Consider the following 27,246-nt stretch of genomic DNA (forward strand, 5'->3'; position numbering starts at 1 on the left):
TAGTCAGTTTCCCTTCAAGGAGGGTGAAACAAAACTCTTCTGTTATGGCTTTAATGTGGTTTAATGAAATTCATGTAAATCGTGATGATGATCATCAATAAACCACACATCACAGCTCCACATATGATAAAACTAACCTCATCAGTAACCTCATATACGGAGCTCAAGCCATTTGTTCAGCATACAAGCTTCATGCTGTCGTGGGCACAACATAGTCATTCTGCAAGATGATGGCTGCACTGATCAGGTTATTCCCCTGGTAGGTCATATAACATCATGAAAATGCCAAAGGCCACCATTTTCAGTCCAGAAAGATGCCCAGTCCACCTCAGATAACCCTGGGAGTGTAAATTATCTCAAAGGTTTGAGCAGCATGTGAAGGGAGTTGTATCATGCTGCTACTATCAGCACTGGAGTATTTGTCCCCAGTGGGATACCATCAAGCCAAAAGGACATTCTGCCTATTACACAATGAATAATATGGTATATGACTATCATATATAGAAACCCTAAGGCTTTCTATAGCTATATCAGGGATAAAAGAGTGACTAGATTAAGATTAGGTCCAATCAAGCATGTAGTGGGAAGTTGTACGTAGAATCAGAGGAGATAGGGGAAACGCTAAATGAATACTTTTTGCCAGTATTCACACTAGAAAAAGACAATGTGGTTGAAGAGAATACTGAGATGCATGCTACTAGACTAGATGGGATTGAGGTGCATAAGGAAAAGGTTTAGCAATCCTGGAAAGTTTAAAAATGGTTAAGTCCCCTGGGCTGGATGGGATTTATCCGAGGATTCTCTGGGAAGCCAGGGAGGAGGTTGCTGAGCCTTGGCTTTGATCTACATGTCATCATTGTCGACAACAATAGTGCCAGAAGACTGGAGGATAGCAAATGTTGTTCCCTTGTTCAAGATGGGGAGTAGAGACAACCGTGGAAATTATAGCCCTGTGAGCCTTACTTCGGTTGTGGATAAAGTGTTGGAAAGGGTTATCAGAGATAGGATTTATAATCATCTAGAAAGGAATAAGTTGATTAGGGATAATCAACATTGTTTTGTGAAGGGTAGGTCATGCCTCACAAATCTTGTTGAGTTCTTTGAGAAGGTGACCAAATAGGTGGATGAGGCTAAAGCGATTGATGTAGTGTATATGGATTTCAGTAAGGTATTTAATAATGTTACCCACGGTAGGCTATCGCTCAAAATATGGAGGCATAGGTTTGAAGGTGATTTACTGTCTTGGATCAGAAATTGGCTAGCTAAAAGAAGACAGATGGTAGTGGTTGATGGGAAATATTCATCCTGGAGTTCAGTTACTAGTGGGGTACCACAAGGATCTGTTTTGGGTCCACTGTTGTTTGTCATTTATATAAATGGCCTGGGTGAGGTCATAGAAGGATGGGTTAATAAATTTGCAGATGACACTAAGGTCGGTAGTGTTGTGGATAGTGATGAAGAAAGTTGTAGGTTACGGAGAGACGTAGATAAGCTGCAGAGCTGGGCTAAGAGGTGGCAAATGGAGTTTAATGTAGAAAAGTGTGAGGTGATTCACTTTGGAGGGAGTAACAGGAATGCAGACTACTGGGTCATGGTAAGATTTTTGGTAGTGTAAATGAGCAGAGGGATCTTGATGTCCAGGTACATAGATCCTTGAAAGTTGCCATTCAGATTGTTAGGGTTGTTAAGAAGGCTTACAGTGTGTTAGCTATTATTGGTAGAGGGATGGTGTTTCGGAACCATGAGATCATGCTGCAGGTGTACAAAACTCTGGTTTAGAGTATTGTGTACAGTTCTGGTCACCTCATTATAGGAAGGATGTGGAAGCTTTGGAAAGGGTTCAGAGGACATTTACTAAGATGTTGCCTGGTATAGATAGAAGGTCTTACAAGGAAAGGCTGAGGGACCTGAGGCTGTTTTCATTAGAGAGAAGAAGGTTGAGAGGCAACTTTATTGAGACATATAAGATAATCAGAGGGTTAGATAGGTTGGACAGTGAGAGCCTTTTTCCTTGGATGGCGATGGCTAGTACAAGGGGACATAGCTTTAAATTGAGGGGTGATAGATATAGGTCAGGTGTCAGAGGTAGTTTCTTTACTCAGAGTGGTAGGGGCGTAGAACACATTGCCTGCAGCTGTAGTAGCCTCACCAACTTTAAGGGCATTTAAATGGTCATTGGATAGGCATGTGGACGAGAATGGAATAGTATCGGTTAGATGGATTTCAGATCGGTTCCACAGGTTGGCACAACATCGAGGACCAAAGGGTCTGTACTGCACTGTAATGTTCTATATTCTAAGAATTTCAGTTCCAGTATGATGCTAGTACATCTCAAAGACAGGTAAATGATATCAACATTGTATCCTTATGGCTGTCACAACAGGTATGGTTATGATCATAGGCAACCACTCCATGCTTGCAAAGCTTAACGCACAGGGTCCAATATTCGATGTGATTCCTTAAGTGGACAACATTTGAGAACACTAAGTGTGCTGACAACCAATTTAAGGTTCTCAGTTGCATTTGCATGCAGCACACCTGGAAGCTACAAGTATCAGTACACAGGACCCTGTTCTTTGCGGTCAGAAAGAATATGTAAATGTATTGTACCAGGTTTCAGGTTCAGTTTCACAAAGAAATGGAGAATAACTGCTATTCTTCAGTTCATCCCTCAAGGATACCTTAGCCAATCAGAATAAAATTGCCTGGTTTTAACTGAAATAAAGCTTGGCAGTTAACTGAAGAAGGGTCACTGGACCCAAAATGTTAACTCTGCTTTCTCTCCACAGATACTGTCAGACTGCTGAGTTCTTCCAGCAATTACTGTTATCATTTCTGATTTCCAATATCCACAGTTCTTTGTTTTATATTGGCAGCTAGCTGTTAGTCAACATGATCCATCTTGCACTCTCTCTTTGGCAATGCCTCAACCAACTCGTGCCCACTTTTAAGCCAATTAGAACCTCTTTTCAAACGGCATGATGTTTCCTTTATCTTGGTATCCTTGTAAATGTCCCAATTAGTGCAAGGTGAAAAGCTTCAACAAAATGTGTTCTTTTTCAGCAATGTTCAATTTCTTACTACCAAACAGCAAGTGCCAAACTAAGACTGTGTGGTGTTAAGAAAACAGAATAAGGATGGAAATACATTCCATTTCATCTAGCATTGTTAATTTAACGAAGTTGGCAACCAGTAAGGTTTCCATAAAACTGGATGCAGACGTTGGTTTCCAGCAGATACCCTTACACCTAGAATAAGATTGCTGACTACATTCAGTACCCCATTCAGGCAGTTTTGCTTCAACAATCTATCACTTGGGATCATTTGTCACTGATTTTCCAAATGTCTAGAAACCTGGAAGTGCAACAGGTAACCATTTGCCATATAGATGATATTCTAAAGGATAGTAAAATGAAGAAGGAACATGACCAGAGAGTAAGGAATGAGGACACTAAGAAATGCTGACCTTACTCTAAATGAGAAATATCAATCCTCTCAAATGATGATTACATTTCTAGGCCACATTAACCAAGATCGGGGATTCACTGTAGATTCAAGGAAGACGAGAGCCATCAGTGAAATTCTAGCACTGATGTGTGTAGATGATGTACAAAGCTTCTTAGGCACAATAAATCAAGGAGGAATGTTTGTCACCACCTTATTCAGTCTCATATAACCCATAAGAGAACTTTTCAAAAAGGTTAAAAATGGTATTGAAGTCAGAACAAACTGCAACTTTTGAAAGGATTAAAGAGAAGTTACGTTCTACTAATATTTTAGCACATTACAGTCCAGCTTATTCATTATACATTGATGCATCATTCACAGGACTAGGAGCAGTTGTTATCTGCAAATTGATAGAACTTGAGAATCAGTCTATTTTGCATTGAATGCTTTGATGGTGATTAAACAGAGGTATGCAACCATAGAGGAAGAAGGATTAGCAGTTGTATAGGGATGTATAAAATTTTCAAATTACTACATGAGGTTGAAATTCCAGGTTAAAACAGACCAGAAACTTTTGGCAACGTTATTAGGATTAAAAGAAATCTCAAACATGTCTCAATACCTGTAAAGATTCAGGCCAGGCTGATGAGATATGAGTACTGTACAGTCTATGTTCTAGGCAACAAGAAATGGCAGATACACTCCTGAGAACAGCAACGGACTGAGCAGAATAGTCTAGTAGAATGGTCTAGTAGAAGCAGCAGAATGTTATTCTCTGAAAATAACTGACACTTTACGAGTAACTGAAGGAAAATCCAGATGAATTTATGCAGCCCAAAAATCTGAGGAGGAAGGCAAAAAAGGTCAAATAAAACTCTGTGCAAAAGTGGGCAAAATATAACCCAGCAGATCCAGTACAGGAGAGGCCCATTGAACAGAAGCAACACCTCACAGTTGTACAGGACTTATTGATATACTACCATAGAGAGCTATACTAAGTTGAAGTGATGAAAAATTCGACAGAAACACCTTGGGGATCATCTAGATACCACAAAGAGCACAACAATTATTGTTGTGTCCAGGCATTTTGAAAGAAATACATAATTTTTTTTTATTGTGCTAAATACATGCCATACATAGCCAAATGCCTACAGAGACAATGATTTCATCAAAATTTCTAGAAAGGCCATAGGAAAGGTTAAAAAGGATTTGTTCAGTTTGAAGGGGAATCTGCATTTAGTTCTACTTAACTAGCATTCAAGATAGATTGAAGTATGAATCACAACAGACTCATGACTAGATCACTGAAAAGGATCTTTGCAATACATGGTTTCCCAAAATTAGTATCAGCCTATTCATAAATGAAGAATTCACAACTGATGATAAGTTATCTTCTTCCTTAAAAAAAGTCCAAAAGAACTGCAACTCAGAAACAACTTTCCAGCAATTTCTGTTTTTATTATCTTATTACTTGCCTTGTTTTAACACATTGCAATTCAAGCATATTCATAGTAGTAGATGCTTCATTTACAGCACTAGGTATAGTCATTGACCATGTGCAAATTGATGGAACTTGAAAGTCAATCTGCTTAACATTGATGACAGGCATCAACTCTATTGGTTGGAGAGACAGAAAGAGGAGTCAAGGTTGAGCATTCACTGATGCATTAGAATTCAGAATGGGAATTAGCTCTAGTTGTAGAGAAACACTATTGAATAATAGGTACTAGGTGGCAGAATTGTGAGTAGAGAGGAGGCTACTATTAGATTTACCAGCTTAGAACACAACCTCAGGATAAATGTAACCTCTCAAGGACACATGAAGGTAAAACAACTTAGGGAAAAGCCAGAGCAGGAAACAGCAGAGGTGGTATAACTGTAGACAGTGGGTGAAAACTCCATCTACCTTGAAGCCAAGACAGAATACCTCATGAAAGGACAAGAAGTGAGAAGCCATAGCCACAACAAACAGACCAAACAGAGTCTTATATTGTTAGAATGTCTGAAGAGACTTTCAAAACAAGAAGTGAGACCAAATATGACTATCTTAGGATATGGACCAGCCATCAGAAGTGTGAAGAATGTTATAACTGTTTCAGACACATGCAACACTATCAACTTAGTGTTGAACTCAAAATGCCTAGAGTTCCAAATCATCTCAGATTGTGAGATTTGCTCTTAATGATAATGGTAATAACAATGTTAACAATTACAAAGACTATGTAAGTAAACAAAAGTACATTGCTGAAAAATGTAGATGAAGTTGAGAGAAAATTGATGAGAGATGAGGTATTGCAAATTTATGTAAATCATGCTGACATAACAGATCAGATTAGAATCCCTACAGTGTGGAAACAGGTCATTAAGCCCAACAAGTCTACACTGACTCTCCAAAGAGCATCCCACTCAGACCCAACCCTATACCTGTAAACCGAGCATTCCCCGTGGCTAATTCACTTAACCTACACATCCTTGGACACTATGGCCAATTTAGCATAATCAATCCACCTAACCTGCCCATCCTTGGACTGTGGGAGGAAACTGAGGACCTGGACAAAACCCATGCAGACACGGGAAGAATGTGCAAAGTCCACATAGGCTCTCATGCAAGCATGGAACTGTGTCTGGGTCCCTGGAGCTATAAGGCAGCAGTGCTAACCACTGAGAAATGTCTTCAATGTCATACTAGATAGTTGTATTTGATAACTTAGTAGGTACAGAGTCATACAGAACAGAAACAGACACTTGAGTCCAACCAGTCCTTGCCGAATATGATCCCAAACTAAATTAGTCCCATTTGCCTCTCCTACCCCATATCCCTCAAAACTTTCCTATACATGTACCCATCAGATTTAAATAAAAGCTTTAAGTACATGAAACATTCAAAAACATTACTGAGTTAATAGGAACAAATAGCCTCCATAACACTGCACATGAAGACACCCACAGCCCTCATACCTCAATGTGTATGCATCAGAACTGGCTTAAAATACCATAAGTCCATAAGAACATAAGACATAGGAGTGGAAGCGAGGCCATTCGGCCCATTGAGTCCACTCTGCCATTTAATCATGGATGATGGGTGTTTCAATCCCACTGACCCGCACTCTCCCTGTAGCCCTTAATTCCTTGCGAGATCAAGAACTTATCAGTTTCTGCCTTGAAGACACCCAACGTCCTGGGCCTCCACTGTGCTCCATGTCAAAGTATTCCACAGGCCCACCATTCTCTGGCTGAAGAAATGTCTCCTCATTTCCATTCTAGATTGACCTCCTCTAATTTTAAGGCTGTGCCCATGGGTCCTAATCTCCCCGCCTAATGGAAACAACCTTCCGGTGTCCACCCTTTCTAATCCATGCTGTTTTTTAGATTAGATTACTTACAGTGTGGAAACAGGCCCTTCGGCCCAACAAGTCCACACCGACCCTCCGAAGAGCGACCCACCCAGACCCATTCCCCTACATTTGCCCCTTCACCTAACACTATGGGCAATTTAGCATGGCCAATTCACCTGACCTGCACACCTTTGGACTGTGGGAGGAAACGGGAGCACCCGGAGGAAACCCACACAGACACAGGGAGAATGTGAAAACTCCACACAGACAGTTGCCTGAAGCGGGAATTGAACCCAGGTCTCCTGTGCTGTGAGGCAGCAGTGCTAACCACTGAGCCACTGTGCCACCCGTTATCTTGTAAGTTTCTATTAGCTCGCCCCTCAACCTTCTAAACTCTAATGAATACAATCCCAGGATCCTTAGCCGATCATCATATGTTAGGCCTACCATTCCAGGGATCATCCGTGTGAATCTCTGCTGGACATGTTCCAGTGCCAGTATGTACTTCCTGAGGTGTGGGGCCCAAACTTGCACACTGTATTCTAAATGGGGCATAACTAGAACTTTATAAAGTCTCAGAAGCATGTCGCTGCTTTTACATTCCAACCGTCTTGAGATAAATGACAACACTACATTTGCTTTCTTAATCGCAGACTTAACCTGCAAATCAACCTTTAGGGAATCCTGGACTAGCACTCCCAGATTCCTTTGTGCTTTGGCTTTATGAATGTATTGATTATATTTGCTTTCTTTTCTGTATTGCTTACTGTACACCTGAGACAGCATGAAATGACAATCAGATCACAGTGTATTTTGGCCCTATGATGTTATGGGATCCTGTTGGAGTGTGATGCTGAGCACTGTTGACATGCTGGCTATGTGTGTATTGAAGGCAGAGATGAATGTTGTTCATGTTGATTGTCCCTTCACTAGATTCTTGATGGGTGCCACTTGAATTGGCTAACAAATGCAAGCTGTAACTCTGCTCACCCTCCGGGAAATTTCCTCCCTGTTTGGTTGTAGCCTTTTCCACTTTGAAAGAGAATTGACAGCGATGGTGAGATTTTGTAAATAAGTTGGGCCTTTTGAATACCAGTCTTTCCCTGTCGCTCCCTTATTCTGTTCCTTCCTCATCAGTTTGTGGTCCCTGATACTCCTTGGTCGCTCCTTCCTGCCTCCTACTGTACTGCAGAGCCCATCACTGTGACAATTGAAGTTGCCACTTGTCCTGAAGCCCCACCCAATCAAGTTCCCATTACCCCTGCCAAAACCTACCCCTTCCCTGATTAAGGCCACCTACAGTCTAATATTCCCATGAGACAGTACCCTCAGCTTCCAACACCCACCCGACCACATCTATCTGCCCCTTATCCCTGTGACCCTTCCTTCCACTTCATGACATGCCCACATAAAATCCTGGAGATCAGCTGGCCTCATCAGGGAATATCCAGAACAAAGCCTTGACCACTCCTAGACTGACTGCAGGTCAAGCCTCCTGGACTGACTAGAACACAACTGCTACATATCAGATTGACTGGCGCACAATATGGGTGAAGTGAATTGAGAAGGTGAACTTAAATCCAGTGATGGTAAATCCTAATGCAAGCAACAAACTTCTTGACTCCTGTAGGCAGGATTGTTGAGCCACCTCCAGGGGTGGGTAAACTGCATCGCTGAAGTTTATCTCAACAGCGAGATTTCAATTTTACTGCTTCTCGCCTGCCATTCTTCTTACCACCTCAGGGACGGAAAAATCCTGCTCTAGGACTTTCCCCCAGTGGATTCCCAATGCTCCGGTCTGTTTTTATAATTTGCCCAGCATTTTTAACTAGGTTCAGTTCCTTGTGCAACAGCTTATAAAGTGGGATTAGTTTGTTGATGCAGAAAGCATGAGATGATTTCACTCTAACATTTAAAATGTCCTATCATTTCTTGATAATCTTGAATGATCTATTCTGGAATTACAGGGCACATTGAATTCACATTGCAAATGAAATGTAAAGCATGTTTTAATTTTAGGAAATGTTCTTAAGATAAGAACTTTGAAAGAATGATGGTTAAAAGCAAATTCTGTTGAATTCAATATATTAAATGTCTGCTTACAAGGATGCTGTGTTTAAGTACATTGCTGAAAATATCTGTTACTTCAAGCTGCATTCCTGGGACTCAGCTTCATGTTCTATTGCCTTGTCTGTAGCCCTTCCAGTGCTGCTGTCCAATTTTAACAGATGGTACTAGGTTACATGATTGCGGTGACCAGTGAGTTCACTACCAAATAAATCATTTGTGCCTCAGGTCAGGAAACTGCCAAGCATCCAACTACTTCTGCAACACCCACCCCAAGGGGGAACAAAAAATGTAGAGTCAAAGTAAACAGCAATATGTTTAGCATTCTAACACAAGACGGCTTGTGGATAGAAATATTACTTGGATTGAGCTACTTTGTATGAAATGGTCTGCCAAGGGAGTAAGTCCACTTGATTGTGAAAGCAATTTCAAGAGAAAGTAAAAGTGGCTCGGAATAAATATGCAAGGGGTTTCGTGGTTTTACTGTTTCCCAGACTGATAAATTACACCATATCTTTCTGATCAGATACTAGCCTGAACTCATTCCAAGTGAATTTTATCATGAATTATTCTATTCTCAATGTATGGCACTATCATATGCTCTAGGCTATCAAAGATACCTCAACATTCTCGTATTTTTAGAATATTTCCCGTACATTGCCAATTTTCTTTTCATACTTCGTCCAGCAGGCATCACTTTACACCTCTAACAAATTACATGATTTGGAGATGCCAGTGTTGGACTAGGGTGTAAAAGGTTAAAAACCACACAGCACCAGGTTATAGTCCAACAGGTTTAATTGAAAGCACACTAGCTTTCGGAGCGCCACTCCTTCATCAGGTGAAGCAGTGCTCCGAACACTGGTGTGCTTCCAAATAAACCTGTTGGACGAGAACCTGGTGTTGTGTGATTTTTAACTTTTTACATGTATGTTCAGCCAAATTAAGATAACTCAATGCACCTATTTCCTTTTGAATGTTGATCAAATAGTTTCTATTTAAATGCCAGCTAGAAGAGATGGCCCATCAACTTATCAACATAAATTGCTGGCTGCACAGTACCTTCAGAGATTTTGATACATAAAGGCTTATACATCTATTGTACATCATTGCCTTATTAAAATTGAACATTCCAAAAATATAAATCAGGAATACATAGCAACTTTTCCTTGAGTACCCTTTAATAGCAGAATTCAATACCCTGTAGATCTCTGAATCTCAGTCAGTGTGTCAGGGGGTACATAGTTATTAGCGGACTCTCCTACCCAATTTCATTTCAAACAAATCTATGGAAGCAAAATGTGAAAGGTATTATCAACAAAGCCCTTATTATGACTTGGTAGCATGAGGTTTTGCTTAAAATATTGGCAAGGAATCGATGTCCAGTGTATTTTTAGTGTAAGTGAATCTATAACTGAATAGGGTGAAGGGTAACAGGAGAACAAGAACTGTACTGTCATTACCAAGGTCATACCCACCTCAATTTGAAATGCTCTGACACATACTTTGTTCTTTGCTGAGTTTGGGGAGTTGTTTGGGGCAGAATAGTGTTGGATGCATTGAACCCAGAAGCTGCAAGGGCAGCAAGGTGATTCCCGGACTATAGTGAAGCTTGTTTTTGTTATGTTTAGAGAGGGAGATATTTAAAAAACTATTTTTCCACTTTGTCAATTTGTGACTCCCATACTCCTGGATAAGGTTCTCTGAATGCCCAAAACAGAGTCTGTTTGAAACCACCATCAAATGGCTCAGCTGAGTTTGAGTTTCACTCGCACAGATTTCACAGCCAAAAAAAGTCGGCAAAAACATCTGAGTTTCATTCACCACCATTAAAGGTCAAAATATCTGGGCCTATGTGTGACAAGAATCCTGAACTTCAGCCAGGCCACCTCATCTTCGATTTGCCACTCAAAGTTTCACCTTTGAATTTGGAGAGAAAGGTCCTTAAAAAGGACAGGATAAAGCTTCATGGATCCACCTCTCATCCAAATCTCTCACACAGACACACATACACAGACACACACACACACACACACACACACACACATACACACACACATACACACTGACATAGACACACACACACGCACACACAGGCACACAGACACGCGCACACACACACAGACACACACATACACACACGCATGCACACACATACGTACACACAGGCACACACACAGACACACACACAGACACACACGCATACACACATACACAGACACATGCACGCACCACATGCACGCACACACACAGACACACACGCATACACAGACACGCGCGCACACACAGACACAGACACACAGACACACACACAGACACACAGACACACAAACACACCAGACACACACACACATACACTGACACATACTCACACACACATTTCTGCAGACACACGCCGGCACGCGTTCACACAGATACACACATACATACATAGACACACACATTCACACTAACACACAGACACACACATCCACAGACACATACACACACGGATCACACACATACATAAATACATAGACACACCCGTTCACACTCACATGACAGACGTCCACAGACACGAACACACACGGACACGTACTCACACACACATATCCACAGACACACTTTGGCTTTGTGGTTTCATCTGTAAAAACAGAGATGTGCATTGCTTATTGGACAGAAACAAACATGCACCACGCAACAGCTATACTAGGGAGGAGTCAGTAGACGTTATTGTATTCAGGCTGTTCAGGAGGAGGTTGCGTTAGGAAAAGTGCTGCTGGGAATTGTGTAGTGCACCTTAGTAAGCTATAATAGTCAGCTCAATTAAAAATGAAATAAACAAAGAGTTAGGTAATATAATCCAGCTATCATTGCTGCATGCTATCATGATGAAATCAGAGTGTAGCCACTTACTTTGGTGGCCAAATATTTTCGGGTATCAAATCCATATGACATCGATGCCACCCATTATTTCCATTAATTCACCAACCACCTGATCTCATGACTATCAGGGGAGATACATTTTCTGCATCAAGATTGGAGATTGTGGAAACGTATTTCTGAAATGGGTCAGTAATGAAAGCTTAGACTGTTACCATGCTGCTCCAACAGAGGTAAAGCAGGAGTGTCCAAATAAAATAGGAAATAAATCATTTATTTAGGGCATTTCATGACCTCAGAAAAGCCCTTTCCAACCACTTAAGTATTTCTGAAGTGTAGTCACTATTGTAATTTTACAGCTTTTAAGAAGCATCTGGATGGGTATATGAATAGGTAATGTTTAGAGGGGTATGGGCCAAGTGCTGGCAAATGGGACTAGATTAGGTTAGGATATCGAGTCGGCATGGACGAGTTGGACTGAAGGGTCTGTTTCCATGACTCTATGACTCTATGACCAAATCATCTTTAGCATTGGTAAATTAAAATATATCATTATTTGTTGCAACAACAATATTGGAATGTCTCCAAGTCTCACAGCTCCACATGAATTCTCTGTCTTACCATAGAACTGTAGGAGGGTCTGTGACCAAAAATCACTGTCCCACAGATATTCAGAGAGTAATAGAATCCCTAGTGTGGATGCAGGCCATTCAGCCTATTGAATCCACACTGACCCTCCAAAGAGCATCTTAGCCAGACTCACCCCCTAACCCTGTATTCCCTATGGTTAACCCCACCTAGCCTGCACACAATGATCAATTTAGCATGGTCAATCAACCTAAGCTGTACATCTTTGGATTGTGGGAGTCAACCAGACACCCAGAGGAAACCCATGCAGACACGGGGAGAATGTGCAAACTCCACACAGACAGTGACCTGAGGCTGGAATTGAACCTGGGTCTCTGGAGCTGTGAGGCACAGTGCTAACCATGGATTAGTTAGTGGCACTGTGCCACCTGGTCATGTTTTCAAATTCAGCTTTATGGATGAAGTCCAAAACCCAGCAGCATCCTATATACTCTCACCAAATCCCTACAGTATGGAAGCAGGTCATTCAGTCCATCAAGTCCACACTGTCCCTCTAAAGAACACCTCACACAGACACATCCCATCTCAGTAACCATACATTTGCACTGGCCAATCCATCTAACCTACACCTCTTTCAACTATGGGTCAAATTACTGCACCCAACGGAAACCCACACAGACACGGACGAATATGCAAAGTCTACCCAGACAGTCGCCAGAGTCTGGCATCAAACTCAGATCTCTGGCACTGTGAACCACTGTGCAAGCCCTGCTCCTTTCATTTCTAGAGCACAGCATAAATTGGGCCTTATTAAAATTCAAGTGCCTGCAGAGATGAGCGGGCTATTGATACTGCAGTAAAATCCATTTGTTGGATTCCTATGTGCTGTGAAATTAATTGTTTCAAGCTGGATGCTGTGGAGAGCTAGTTAGCTGAAGGTTCCAACAATCAGGACAGAACGTTCTATTCTGGTAATATTTGATGCTGCCTCGTAAAAGTTGTGATACCTCTGAAAGTGTTTTAATATGTCACCCAAAACAATTCAAGGATCATTCAATAGAAGCTCACTTAGTGAAGTCTTCACTACGGATATGCAGTCCTTATACACATCCATACCCCATAAGGATGACCTTCAGGCCCTCAGCCTCTCTCTTTCCAACAACCCATTCAACTCCCCTTCACCAATACTTTCCTCCACCTCACCAAACTAGTCCTCACCCTTAATAACTTTTCCTTTAACTCTTCTCATTTTCTCCAAATCTAGGGAGTGGCCATAAGTACTTAGATGGGTCCCAACTACACCTGCCTCTTTGTTAGCTACGTTGAACAGTCCCTCTTCAGTATCTCGACAGGCACTGTGCTCCAACTCTTCTGCCTTTACATAATGGCTGCATCAATGCAGCATCCTACACCTGGGCTGATCTGGAACAATTCATCGACTTCGCTCACAACTTCTACTCTGCCCTCAAATTCACTTGGTCCATCTCGGACACCTCCCTCCCTTTCTTGACCTCACCATTTCCATCTCTGGCGACAGTCTCCAGGTGGATGTTTACGATAAATACACAGGTTCTCACAATTACCTGGACTACACCTCCTCCCACTCAGTATCCTGCAAGAACTCTATCCCATTCTCCCAATTCCCCTGCCTTTGCCACATCTGCTCAGACAAGGTGATATTCCATTCCCAAATATCCCAGACGACCACATATTTTGAACAACGTACTTTCCCCCTGTGTCATCCAGACAGCCTTCCACCGTACCTCCTCCATTCCCCACTTCACTGCTCTAACCTCCTCACCAAACGCAATGAAGACACGGTCCCCCTTGTCCTCACATATCAGTCTCCCCATCCAATGCATTATCCTTGAACACTTCTGCCAAATCCAACTAGACCACAAGACCAAGAACATCTTCCCCTCCCCACCCCTCTCTGCCTTCTGCAAGGACCTTTCCCATCACCAAACCTTTCTCCCCACCAAACCCCCCAATCCCCCAGGTAGCTTCCCCTGCAACTGGAAAAAATGCCAAACCTGCTGGCGCACCACCCCTCTCACCTCCATCCAGGGCCTCAAATGGTCCATTCAAGTTAGACAGAGGTTCACCTGTTTCTCCTCCAACCTGGGAGAAAGTGAAGACTGCAGACGTTGGAAATCAGAGTCAGACAGTGTGGTGCTGGTAAGGCACAGCAGGTCAAGCAGCATCTGAGGAGCAGGAGAAATAACTTTTTGGGCATTAGCCCTTTGTCAGGAATGAAGGGCTTATGCCCGAAATGTCGACTCTCCTGCAAAGTTTACTGTATCCGGTGTTCCCAAATGGTCTTCTCTACATCAGGGAGAACAAATGTAAACTCAGGGAACATTTTCCCGAGCATCTCAGCCAGGCCCACAGGGGCCGACCTGACCTCCCAGTTACCACCCATTTTAATTCCCCTTCCCACTCTCTTTCTGACATGACCATCCTTGGACTCTTACACTTTCACTGCGAATCAGATAGCACATTGGAGGAGCAACATCGCAGCTTCCGCCTGGGCAGTGACAGCCTAGAGGACTCAACACTGATTTCTCCAATTTCAAATAGCCTCCCTTCCCATTCCCCAACCCCTCCCAGCCCCTCCCTTTCCCTTCCATTCCTCTGACCGACCCTTCCTTCCAGCTATCAACCGGATTCATTCCTCCCATCGACCAACCAGATCATACCCTCTACCTGTGTTCACCTATCACTATCTCACCACCACCACCCCACCTTTATCTGCAGCTCCCCTTACACCCACCCCCAGTTCTGAAGAAGGGTTACACCTGACACATGGATGTCTCCACTTCTTGATGCTGCCTTGTTTGCTGTGTTCTATCTTGGATTCCAGCATCTGAAGTGTTTTTTTGTCTCTAACCAAGTGATGCATCTGTCTGTGAAAGAATAGGAATAACGTCAGTAATTCAAGGTCCAAGTGTGACTTTATATGTCCTGTGGAACACAGTGTTATAGTAGACAAGATTGAGTCACTGAGAAGTGAGCATTCATCGAGGTGGTCTACTTCAGAGCAGCTTTTGAGGAGATTCTGAGATTATACCTTCAAAAGTGAAGAATTTAGAATTCCTTGTGAGGGATGCAAATTTTTAATGAATTTTGGTGACCTGATGTTATTGATATTGGGATGGATTGCTGAGAATGCATGAAGACTGTCTGGACTACATCTGCTATTTGATGTGTACTGTTGGAGTGTTTGACCACCGTTGACCTATTAATTTATATGTTATCTCATGTCAATTATTACAGTACAAATATATATATATATATATATGTTCAAAACTGGAATCTTGTAAATTTAATGGTCCTAGCAAGAATCTGGAATTTCACACTTTGTCGACTTTAAACAAAAAATGTATTGGTCTCGTACTGCAAATTTGGCACGGTCATCAGGAATCATAATATAAACTTGGCAATCTCGTCCAGGATCATAGTATGCCTATCCCCATGTGGAAAGTACAATCGTCCCTTCAAGAAATGTACCTGAAGTACTCATGGGACATATTCCAATCAAAACAAGTGATGTTTGGCCACAGCCTGAGACTGGAGAAATACCAAGCTGTCTACAGCCTGTTCTGGGAAGCTCACTTAGTGATTCTGTGTGCTTCCCAGCATAGCAGGCCACCCATAGACATGAAAAGTAATGACAAAAAAACCCCAGAACATCCACTAAGCAAGCCATTTCATCCAGACCCAGAAATTAAGTATAAAGGTGTTGACTGATCACCACATGGTACATCAGTCATATCAAGATACCTTGATGTCTCTGTGCATTTAAGTGTCAAATTTTCACTGACCAATTTCAACAAATGTATACTTGATTGCATGCTTTTGGAAATTCATTTAATGCAATCATAACTATCCTTTCTTACAAGTATTGGATGACATGATGAAAAGAAAAGGGTTCAGTCACCTGGGATTGTATATGTCAGAATTGTATCCAGGTTTGATGGCAGGCTCAGCAAAACCGTAATTCTCTGAGTGTGGTATCCCACACATTGAAAGGCAACACTCACAGCTGCCAACTCTATAGCAAGTCAATCCTTTCCCTCACCCTAATCCTAACTAATTTCTAGAAATCAAGAGCAAAGAATTTGCCTCAACCTATGCCCTCCACTAAATAACAGTAATAATAATGGAAGTGGTAATGTTGTTTATCCCAATGGTTTGAACTGAAGGGAAGACAATCAGTAATTGCAGATTTAATTTCCACTTCCATGTTACCAGCTCATACTGAAAATAAATCAATTACAGTTTCCATTAATGTTTTCACTTTTTATTTTCAATTCAACAAATGTATCCGACAGGTAATATAGGAAGAGACTGTAATGAAAGGAACTCTGCTTTGGCACATTATACTGTTTCAAATAAATAAACAGATTGTTTGTTTGTAATAATACTAAATAAATAACATAATTTACTCTCCAATAAATAGACGGTTTCACTGACACCGATGCATTGCATCAAATCGTTTCAGTCGGTCATGGTTGTCCAACACCAGAGGCAGGAAAGAAGATGATTTTGTACAGTTATGTTTTTCAGAGGTAAATGTTTAAGTGCTTTTGGTTTAAAAATGAGAATATAAAGCAAGAGAACACAGCAATCCTCACACAATGCTCCATTACCATTACAAGGTTGCCAAACAACATTTATTGTCCCTGCCTCCTTTTTAATAATGACCTGTGTCAACTGTGTAGTTTGTTTTCCACCTTTTTGTGTTCGTGAAATCTCCTGCCAGGTCATAGCATCCATGTCAGTTAAGGGTCAACCATTAATCTGTGCCTAGATCCAGCGCTCTACCTAAGGGTGACTTCACATCAAAAATATCTAACCTCAAAAGTCCAACAGAACTTCTCAATGCCATCTCTCTCTCTCTCTCTCTCTCTCTGCATTGTGACCATAAGACTGGATTAATACAGGAACTGCAACTCCATGGGTTAGTATTGTGTTGTCTCTTCCTCTTGTGGTTGACCTGACCTAGCTCCCTGAAATAAAGTCTAACAGTTAGAAATAATTAATGACTTGTTTATCTTTCCAAACAGTCATATGTTAAAAGGTAATGTTTGAGAAGGGACCATATCCAACAATGTTAACCTAATGTATGTAACGTATATAAGTTTCTAACTACTGCCCAATCATAAAAATAGAATTCTTAGATAGTTAGGATAGAGGCCAAAAACACTGCGGCTGGGATCACTGTAGTTCTGTACCACAGAAGGTGTGACTGCATGGGGTACGACATCAATGTTAATTTTAATTAGATTTTGCAACAAGTTGATTTGCTAGACGGGAATGATTTATCATAAACAACCTTGGAAATGGAGTGTTTTGGATGAAGTGAATGTATTGTGGATAGTTCCAAAGTAGAGCTATTTCACCAAGTTAAGAATGTCAGTAGGTTAGGTTTGTGACTGGATAGTCCCAACTATTTACATTGATACACTAATTTAACATAAGTTATGTAGTCATTTCACTTTATATTTTTCTGCTCTGCTACTTTAGGAGTGAAAATAAGCACAACTTAGAAATTATGGTACTGGATTTCCATTCAGAGATATAAGTCAAGTCTGGACCAGTTCCATTATTTCCAAATTTTACTGTTTTTTTCCTTTTGGATACTGCGTTTCAATGGTCAAATTGTTGAAGATTGGTGCAGAAAATGGGGGCAGGGAGGATCAATACTTTGATGAGAATATTATGTGAGCCAAGGCATGTTTTCATATCATGGGGTGGGATCAGATGACAAACTCTATGGCACTTGCAGTTAGTCAGGGTACATACTGAAGTCTGGTTAAGAATTTTAAATAAACTGTGGAAAACTACACTAAAATTTGTTAATTTTGGTAGGTTTTAATAAAATGTTATGAACATTGACTTGAGCTCATTTCCTCTTAATATTTCTGGTAAATTTAGGAAACAATTAGAAATTAGTGCTGGTAAGTCAAGCTTCTGGGGTTGCATTGCCAATCCTGTGACTGTGGTCCTCGTGGCACAATCATCCCCCCATGGGCCTTCTGTAACATGGGAATGCCATACTCAAAATAATTAAGGTCCATCTAGTTTACCTTCCTGTTAGTGTATAATACAATGATAATGGTATATTATCTGGAGCACGCCTACTCTATTCTTCAATGGACCATCTATCCATTTCATTTGTTACAATTGGTATAATGGATTAATGTCCAAACCAGAACTATCGGTAGCACAATTGTAGCAGCAGTGGTTTAGATAATTCCAGGACCACCCTTGGTGGTGGCAGCAGTGTCAGTTGTGCAGATGCTAGAGAGCAACATGTGGGGAATATTGGTACCAGGATTGGTGCAAGTGGGAACCAGGTGCTGGTACCATACATTGCAACACAAACAATAAAGGATAGTTATGAAAAAAAAGCATAATGAATCTGCATTAGTATTAAAGTATGAAGGAAATGTGTTGTTGGTTTGACTTAATGTGCAATTTTAATGAGAAATGTACCTATCTGTAGATGTATTTCAGAAAGTCTTGCAAAGATTCTGTATACTTTCCCTTTTTATTGTACTTACTGGCTCCATATCATATCCCTGCCGTGTGGGAAACAAGTAATTGTTAAATGCCCTTTCAGCATAAAATGACTGGATTGAAATCATGCTGTGATTTTAATATTGAATGTCAATGTTGACATCAGGTTTGCTTGTCTGTTGTTCTAATGTAGCATATATCCTGCAATATCTTCATTAAAATGGAAGATAATGGAATTTCATAAGAACTTGCTGCAAGTCATGAAGGTGGCTTACTGCCATCCTCTCAGGCACAATTAAGGATGTGCAATAAATGCTGGCTTTGCCAGTGACCTTAAGAACAAAGAAAATCTTCATTATTAAAATCACACAGAATTATATTAGACCATAGAAAGCATGGTGATCACTGAGCCAAATAGAGATAGTAGCTTATCAGAAATGGGAGGAACAGAGAGAGAATGGACAATGGAATCAGCACGGACAATGGAATTGAAAAGGGCTGATGTAGTTAATGGAAGACAAAGAGAATGAAAGTTACTGCTGTGTATCTAGTGCTTATATCTCATACTGTGAGTATACAAATAACCTAACTTATTATTTAGTCAGGTAACATTGCAGAATTCTGAATTTTATCCACATTTTCTGTGCCTGTCGAGAATAACAACTTGGTGGAATTTCACACCCTACATTCACTGAATGTTAATCAACTTTGGTTTGATCATTTTACAAGGGATTTAGCGGACTAGCAATGCAATAGTGCCACCGTGACCCAGTACAATCCTCTCATAATTTGTTTGATTTAATCCTTAAAACTTGATGGGATTCAGGTCATTATGATTTACAGGTGCCTGCTTATCAGCATCAGTCAGTCTGCTCGCTCTGGCACAGACCAACTAAGAGCATTAAAATTCTTCCTTGTAAGTTCAGGAAAGCAAGATCTCCTGAAGTTCTGCATCATTGGCCAGTTAAATGAGATTCGTGGTCGCATTTTTAAAATATTATATATATATATGTGAAATATATATATAGTAGGGAAGGGGAATAACAGGGAGAGAGAGGGTGAAGTTATTCAAAGCATCTTCCTTCTACTCAGACTGTGACCCTGGGATTACCATCCTGAATTGTGAAATCCATTGAGTCTGGTGAAAAGTACAAGAGAGTCAACTGCAAACGAAACCCACATTCCCACTGACACAAGTCTGGCCATAGAACTGCGCTTTATAGCACATTTGGAAACAAAAGGCCACATAGTATGGCAAACAAAACTGTGCTGACAAGTTCTTTGATGAGGCTGTTAGTCCTTGATGCACTCTAACTCTTCATCTCAAAGGGCTGGAGATTAATGATCCCTCCGCATCTTCAAACTACTCGTCTCCTCCTGTAAACATCTCGCCAAGAAATGACACTCTGACGGGCTCAGAGCTGAGCAAGGTCTGAAGGCTCCTGTTCATTGTGAGGAAGAGACATGCGTGTTTGCAACGTGTGGTCTGTCCCTCAAACACAGCCACATTCCTTCGCTGAGAGTTGTCGAAGAGTGTAATAATGAAAGTTCTCATCCAGGAAAGAGACGTCATCGTCATAAAGCGTAGGCCGACAGCATGGCCGTGCTCGGACCTTGTCCTTTTTAATTCGCTTTGAATTTCTCAAGGCTTTCAGAGTCAGGTCATAGTTTTTCTCTTCGGCATCACAAGATCCGGTACAATATCTGAAGCGCACTACCTCCTCTGAGACATGGGCGAATCCCAGATCACTGACAGTCACATTGATCTCTTTCAAGGTACACCCTTTGGTCGCTCTTGATTTTGCTCTCTTACTTCTTAATGCTAGTCGGGAATAAGTCCGACTCTTGTGCTTCGAATCCGGTGATCTTCTATATCTTTGAATCAAGGCTCGAACCAACTCCTTGGCCTCCTCATCATTGTGGGTTTTAAATATGTTCTTATCTAAAAAAAAAGAGAAGAGGAAGCTAGGTTATTACGGAATAGGATGATTAACCTTCATTACTAAACAGTTCATCCTATCAATGTTATGTATCCTAGAACAGTGGAAGAAATTTGTATTAGACAATAGCACAAAAACAGCACTACATCAACTGCCAGTTCCATGTACGTCCAACCTGAATCCTGTAATACCAATGATTTTGCATTGAATGTAAGTTATGAACATATACAAGGGTTTAGCTACAGTACTGCAGATTTTCTAGGGTTTAAAAGACCCTCAGTGTTTGCAATGCAACATTGGCTTTCCAATGCCTTCTGTCAAGACCACTGGTTTTTGTATGACCCAAAGCTAGAGTTTATTTCATCTCTTAGGGGAAAGTATTTATTTTATTGTATCTTAGATGTTTACTGCATCCGAAAGAATATTATCATATAGAATCAGTGCTTAAATAATATTTCACTACCTTGGTGCATCACTTACTTATCTTTCAAAACGTTCGGCCATTTCAGAGATACATGCCCATTTCTAGCCTGGATCTCTGTGGATGAGCAAAACTCTTATACTTGTGTTATCACAGCAATGACAGCATAAGGAATGTGAGAGAGCCATTTAACTTTTTAATTATGTTTCTTCCACAGATCAAATACAGAGTGATTTACTATTTGCCCAACTCATTTAAATCATTAGGTATGTACAGTAAAAGTTTTCACTTGTGCACTTTGGTTCTTGCTACAAACTAAATAACGCACTTCCATCAAGAGTATTTTTATAAACCTAATCATTAGAACAAGGACTTTTAGCAACCAGAAACCTTCACAAATATAGGGGCCTCTCTGAGCCTTTGAAAGAAAACCTTTAATTCTATGAAGGTTAGATTACCTACGGTGTGGAAACAGGCCCTTTAGCCCAACAAGTTCCACACCAACCCTCTGAAGAGTAACCCATCCAGACCCATTACCCTCTAACTAATGCACCTAACACCATGGGCAATTTAGCAATGGCCAATTCACTTGACCTGCACATCTTTGGACTGTGGGAGGAAACCCACATAGGCATTGGGAGAATGTGCAAATTCCATACAGCATGCCACCAAAGGCTGGAATTGAACCTGGGTCCTTGGTGCTGTGAGGCAGCAGTGCTAACCACTGAGCCACTGTGCATGAAGCTACCTATGTTGAAAAACCAGAAGCATTTGAATGGAAGAAAGCCAGTAACAATGGGAAATGCATTTCAGACCTGCAGCAGCGCATAAAACTCGACAATTAATCAAGTTCAATAAAGACCAGTGCTTACAAATGAGCTGAATGTGGAAATATAATCAGGTTCTGGCACATCAGAACACAGTTCATGTCGAAAGGACATTGTTGTAGGGTGTCAGGGGGACATCTACTGGAAGCCAGTGGAGTCCTTCTTTATATACTGAAAAATGTGTTGCTGGAAAAGCACAACAGGTCAGGCAGCATCCAAGGAGCAGGAGGATTGATGTTTTGCACCTATTCCTTATGAAGGGCTTATACCCGAAACGTCGATTCTCCTGCTCCTTGGATGCTGCCTGACCTGCTGTACTTTTCCAGCAACACATTTTTCAGCTCTGGTCTCCAGCATCTGCAGTCCTCACTTTCTCCTTCTTTACATATGCAGATTGGGCTCCAATGACTTCATTGAGACTTGAATGTCATCTGAAGTGGAGGCCTGTCTGGGTAATTTCTCTGCCAGGTCAACCTGACGACGAGTGGTGATGGGACAATAAATGTCCCCAGAAATGAGGAGGTCATTTATTTTGCATTGTTTCTTTGTTAGCTGAAGGAGCACAACCATTTACCAGAGTGCTGTTAAGGGACATTTCTTCAGGACTCTGACTCTGACCTTCCTTCCAATACCATTGCTACCAAATGTAACTTCCTTTTGCATTCAAGACTGCCTGTGTCTATGCTGATGAGATCCAGCAGTTAAGATTTCTCAAGTGGAGTGCCTGGCTTTTTGCCCCTTCCCACATGACTCTGATCCCCAGCTACAATCACAGCAATACAACATTCATCCAATTATAACAGCTCGCCAGTAGTTTGGAATGAGATCTGATTCAGCAGTGCTGTTGCACACCCTAATAATGTAACAGGCCTTCTTCAGCTGCCACAATTGCTTCAACAAGATCAGGAAATTTGGCTCATTCTGTGCTTCCTTTTTGGAAATCACTAAAAGGCCTTCAGTGCACACATGTCTGGGTTTAAACATTGCGATGGTAACACTTGTTGATCAGATGGTCTGATGGACCAATGGTGTTTTGATTATCAGGCTTATCTGTAAGAGAATAAAGTGGTACATGGGGAGTGCATACCCCCAGTTAAACATGTTGCTCCTGTCCAGCCATTCCAGACTAAGTTAGATAAAATGCCACAGCTGACTGTTTTCTTTCCACTTGCTGGACCAGATGTACAGATTTAATATGGTCAATTTTTAAATGAATAAATCTTACTGGGACATGAACAAATAAACAGAACAGTAACATCCCAATATTTTATCATTTAATAGCATCCCAGCAGTCTCTCTTGAAAGGAAATGAACTCAAAATAGGAATGGTACTACTAACTGTGGGCTTCCTGCTATACTCCCAATATCACATACAGCAGTAGTGTGACAGAAACACTCAAAATTAGGCGAGGACCCAGTTTTACTTGGTCCAGGCTTTCTCTAACATTTCTGGGTTCAACAGTGGAGGCTCGCTGGAGGCACATACTGTGCATGACAATTCAAGAATTTCTAATCATCTAACAACAGAAAGTTTTCTACCTTCTGTGTAAAGTTCCTGTGCCTTTTCTGTCTTTCACTCCAAGAACACGTTTGACAATAACACAAACACCACATTCATTCATATTTTGGCAACTCTTTACTTTCATATGGATTTGGTATCAGCTGATTGAAAACCCAGCGGTGCACTGAGCTCTTACCCAATGTTGCTACTCTAGGAGGAATAACTGCATATAGGCAAGGCATTCCCTGAGAGAGGAGGGTGTTTGAGTAAAAGGAGGGGAAAGAAAACAGCACGCAAGCCAATCTGTATCATTCTCACCAACATAATGACCGCGAGGGAGAAGTGGGTTGAGTGGAGGGCGTTAGAAGATTCACTTGACAAGAAGGAAGCGGGCCAATAACTAAATTGAAAGTAAGGAGAAGGGTGTACTGTGCCAATTTTCCACAATCGACCTAAGTCACAGTGACCCCATCTCTAAAATATGAGGAGTTGAACATGCCAAAGTGTCCTTCAACTGGGAAAATAAGGACGTGGATGTTGGAGACACTTGATACACTTGTTGTACCATTCATTCACTTTAATTTAAAGAGGAAAAAGCATTAAAGCATATGATTTCATCTTCATCTTCTTTGTATACAATTGTATTTGCTTTGTGTTTGATAGGACAGGGCTCGAGAGGCTGAATTTTATCATGCCTCTGATGATGGCCTGGGAACTGGGAGGGTTGGTAAAATGGTGATGCAGGACCTTGGAGGGGACCTCAACATCTTCTCGCTGTGAAATCCTGCCAGCTATTGGAACTTCAGCACCATGGCCACCAACATTGGCAATTAAGTGCCTAATTAAGGACAATTCTCCCCCTAACAGCTTTCCTCCACTTTGTCTCCATGGCCAACAGACGTGGCCTCTGCTGTTTAAAGGGCTCACCACTAAAGCCTGGTCTGAGCTTGCAGGGGAAAAAAAAATAATCCTTGTGGTAGCATGAAGCTCCCTCTTCTTCATCTGGGAGCCTCAGATTGGCCATTTCTAATGGTGGAGTTGCTAATTGGGCCAGCAATTATGGGACATAGGATACAATGCTCAGTGGGAATGCAATCCCAGTCTCCTGGGGTCATAGTTTAAGGGGTCACCCATTTAAGATAGAGATAAGGAAGCATTCGTTCTCTCAGAGTCCTGTCACCGAGTCATAGCGTCATACAGGATGGAAGCAAACTCTTCAGTCCAACCAGTCCATGCCAAACATAATCCTAAACTGAACTACTCCCACTACCGAACTGCTCCTGGCCCAGGTCCCTCCAATCCCTTCCTTTTCGCGTACTTATCTAAGTGTCTCTTAAACATTATTAATATGCCCACATCTACATGCAAATCCCCCTCGGTGTAAAAAATTGATCCCTCGTACCTTTTTTAAATTTCTCACATTTCACCTTAAAAATGTGCCTCTAACCTTGAAATTCCCAATCTTAGGGTAAAGACACCTACCATTAACCCTATCTATACCCCTTATGATCCTGAGGGTTGAGTGTCTCGCAATTCCTTCTCTTAAAAGGCAGTGAATGCAGAATCTTTAAAGATATCGGAGGCAGAGGTAGATAGGATTTTGATTATTGAGGGATGAAGATTAAATCGTGGATATGCAGGATTTAGAGTTGAGGTTAAAAATCAGATCAGCTATGATTTTACTGAATAATGAAGCAGACATGAAGGGCCATTGCTCCTTATTTGTATGTTCTTAATTGGCTGCTCCTGGTAAAACACATGCTAACCCATGGAGTGGGGGGTCAGCTTCCCCTTTCAGTCCTGGTCTCTTCCCTGTTAGAAAGGTTCATTGTTGGGTGTCAGTATCACAGAAAGAAAAACTAAATCATGGAGTGAAACACTCCAGAACCATCAGGAAATCCAGTTTAACAAAATGGAATTAAACTCATTCAGTTGCCTTGAAGCAGTGACCTTGGTCACTGGCCTTATTCACGCTGGCTTTCAATTATATGCCTTTTGAGTTATGAACTTTTCTGCTGATGTTCAGTAAATTTTCTGCATTTTGTAGATTGGCAGGTATGACTATGTATAGGGATTTAGGGAACTTTATACACAACTTTCCCTTAAAGAGATGAAATAAGCAGGCTGGAATGTATGATAAAAGACAGATTCCATCTGGGCTCTCACCTTTACTTGTTCCAGGCTTTTCATATTCTTAAACAGTGACCAGTATCAAAAATAAGCAGCCAGAAGATTTCAGTATCTGAATTGAATATTAAATTCATACTTTTCAGACTAGCATTGGTAAGCGCTTGTTACAATTACATATGGGGGAAAGAAAATGAGCCAGTCTATTTGAAGTGCCAAGCGCTCAGTGCAACAATGTTTATTGTACAATAAAGCATTGACGTGCTGCTCACCTCATAAAGGAGAGGGCACGAGTGAACACTAATCAGGCAAACTGACACACAGAACTCAGAAACAGGCTCAAGCCCTTTTCATTACCCACCCATAAATGTCACATTGTACACAGGTCTCATACAAACCACATCTACAAAACACTTGTTGATATCTTCTGCCACTCCAGCACTCTAACACTGCAAGTGGATAGGGTACTGACACAGAAGTGTACCAGCTGAAATAACAGTTACAGCATCCTGGAGTTGGAGCACAAGACATTGCTTCAGCTGCGCTGCAGGCTATCAACTATGAGGACAGGCAGTCACTGGATTTCCCTTGTGTCTAGAACTGGGAGCAGAATTTACTCCCAGTGTGGCTGCATGGCTTTGTGCGACATCCAAGTAAAAAGCAAAATTAGCTACAAGGCAGTGCTATTTTTCTTTGATCATCTACTGTAAAAGATGATGAGGACTCAAAGCAATTTGTACACTAAAGGCAATACTTAAAAATAAAAAAAGTAACTTGCATATTTCATTAGCTGTGAAATGTTCTGGACTGGAAAAGACAGTCTTCTAAAGTGCAGTCATTACTAATAAAAATAAACACAGGAGGATATGGGGACTCAAAAATACAATTTTGCTTTAGAAGTGGGTCAAAAATATTGCATAAATATAAATGATGTCATCAATTAGTGTAACAAGTACAAAGCAAGTGCAATTCTACATCAAAAATGGAGAAGAACAGAGAGTAAAATAGACAGCTGATGGAGATCATCACGATTATGAGTGGTATTGCTAAGATCAATTGAGAGAAACCTTCCAATGGTTGATGAATCAGAAATTAGACAACAAAACCCAACAGCAAGACAGCAAGCAAAATGATCTAGACACAAAGGAAGTGAACACACAGAATGTCCTATTAGAAACATTACTGGATACTGAATTCATGAAGGAAGTGGATAAATATTTGAAAAAGTGAAATCCATTAAAGAGTTTGAATGAAAGGTGAAGTGCAATTACTTCAAAGCTGGTACAGGCTTGGTAGGCATAATAGCTTTCTTCTGCTTTGTAAAGTTCAATCATTCACTAACAGGAAATTAAGAAAGGTGTATTTTAACACTCATCTATATATTGCAAACATACCAAACTGGATCAGTGTCACTATTGAGTACAAAAGCTTTGATAATTTGGGTTTCCATGTCATATCAATCCCTCCAGTCCATATCTCTACCACTCTCATTACTACCATGCTCACAGTCGGATTTTAAATAAGTATAATTTGGCTATTGGAAGGCAAGGGTGGTTCAGTGGTTAGCACTACTGCCTCACAGTGCCAGGAACCTGGGTTTGATTCC

At 41.1% G+C, this 27,246-nt stretch overlaps 1 protein-coding gene across 4 annotated transcripts in view; it reads right to left on the reverse strand.

Moving 5' to 3' along the window:
- Nucleotides 1-16,632: 16,632 nt before the first annotated feature.
- nrtn (neurturin) overlaps nt 16,633-27,246 on the reverse strand; it is a 140,352-nt gene continuing 129,738 nt past the window's right edge. For all 4 annotated transcript variants that reach the window (XM_072594001.1, XM_072594000.1, XM_072593998.1 and 1 more), the window contains one exon: nt 16,633-20,766. In XM_072594001.1, coding sequence (XP_072450102.1) covers nt 20,318-20,766 — 449 coding nt within the window. In that variant the 3' untranslated portion in view covers nt 16,633-20,317. The remainder of the gene's footprint in view (nt 20,767-27,246) is intronic.

The sequence above is a fragment of the Chiloscyllium punctatum genome, chromosome 24 (genome assembly GCF_047496795.1).
Source record: "Chiloscyllium punctatum isolate Juve2018m chromosome 24, sChiPun1.3, whole genome shotgun sequence".
Taxonomy (NCBI): Eukaryota; Metazoa; Chordata; class Chondrichthyes; order Orectolobiformes; family Hemiscylliidae; genus Chiloscyllium; species Chiloscyllium punctatum.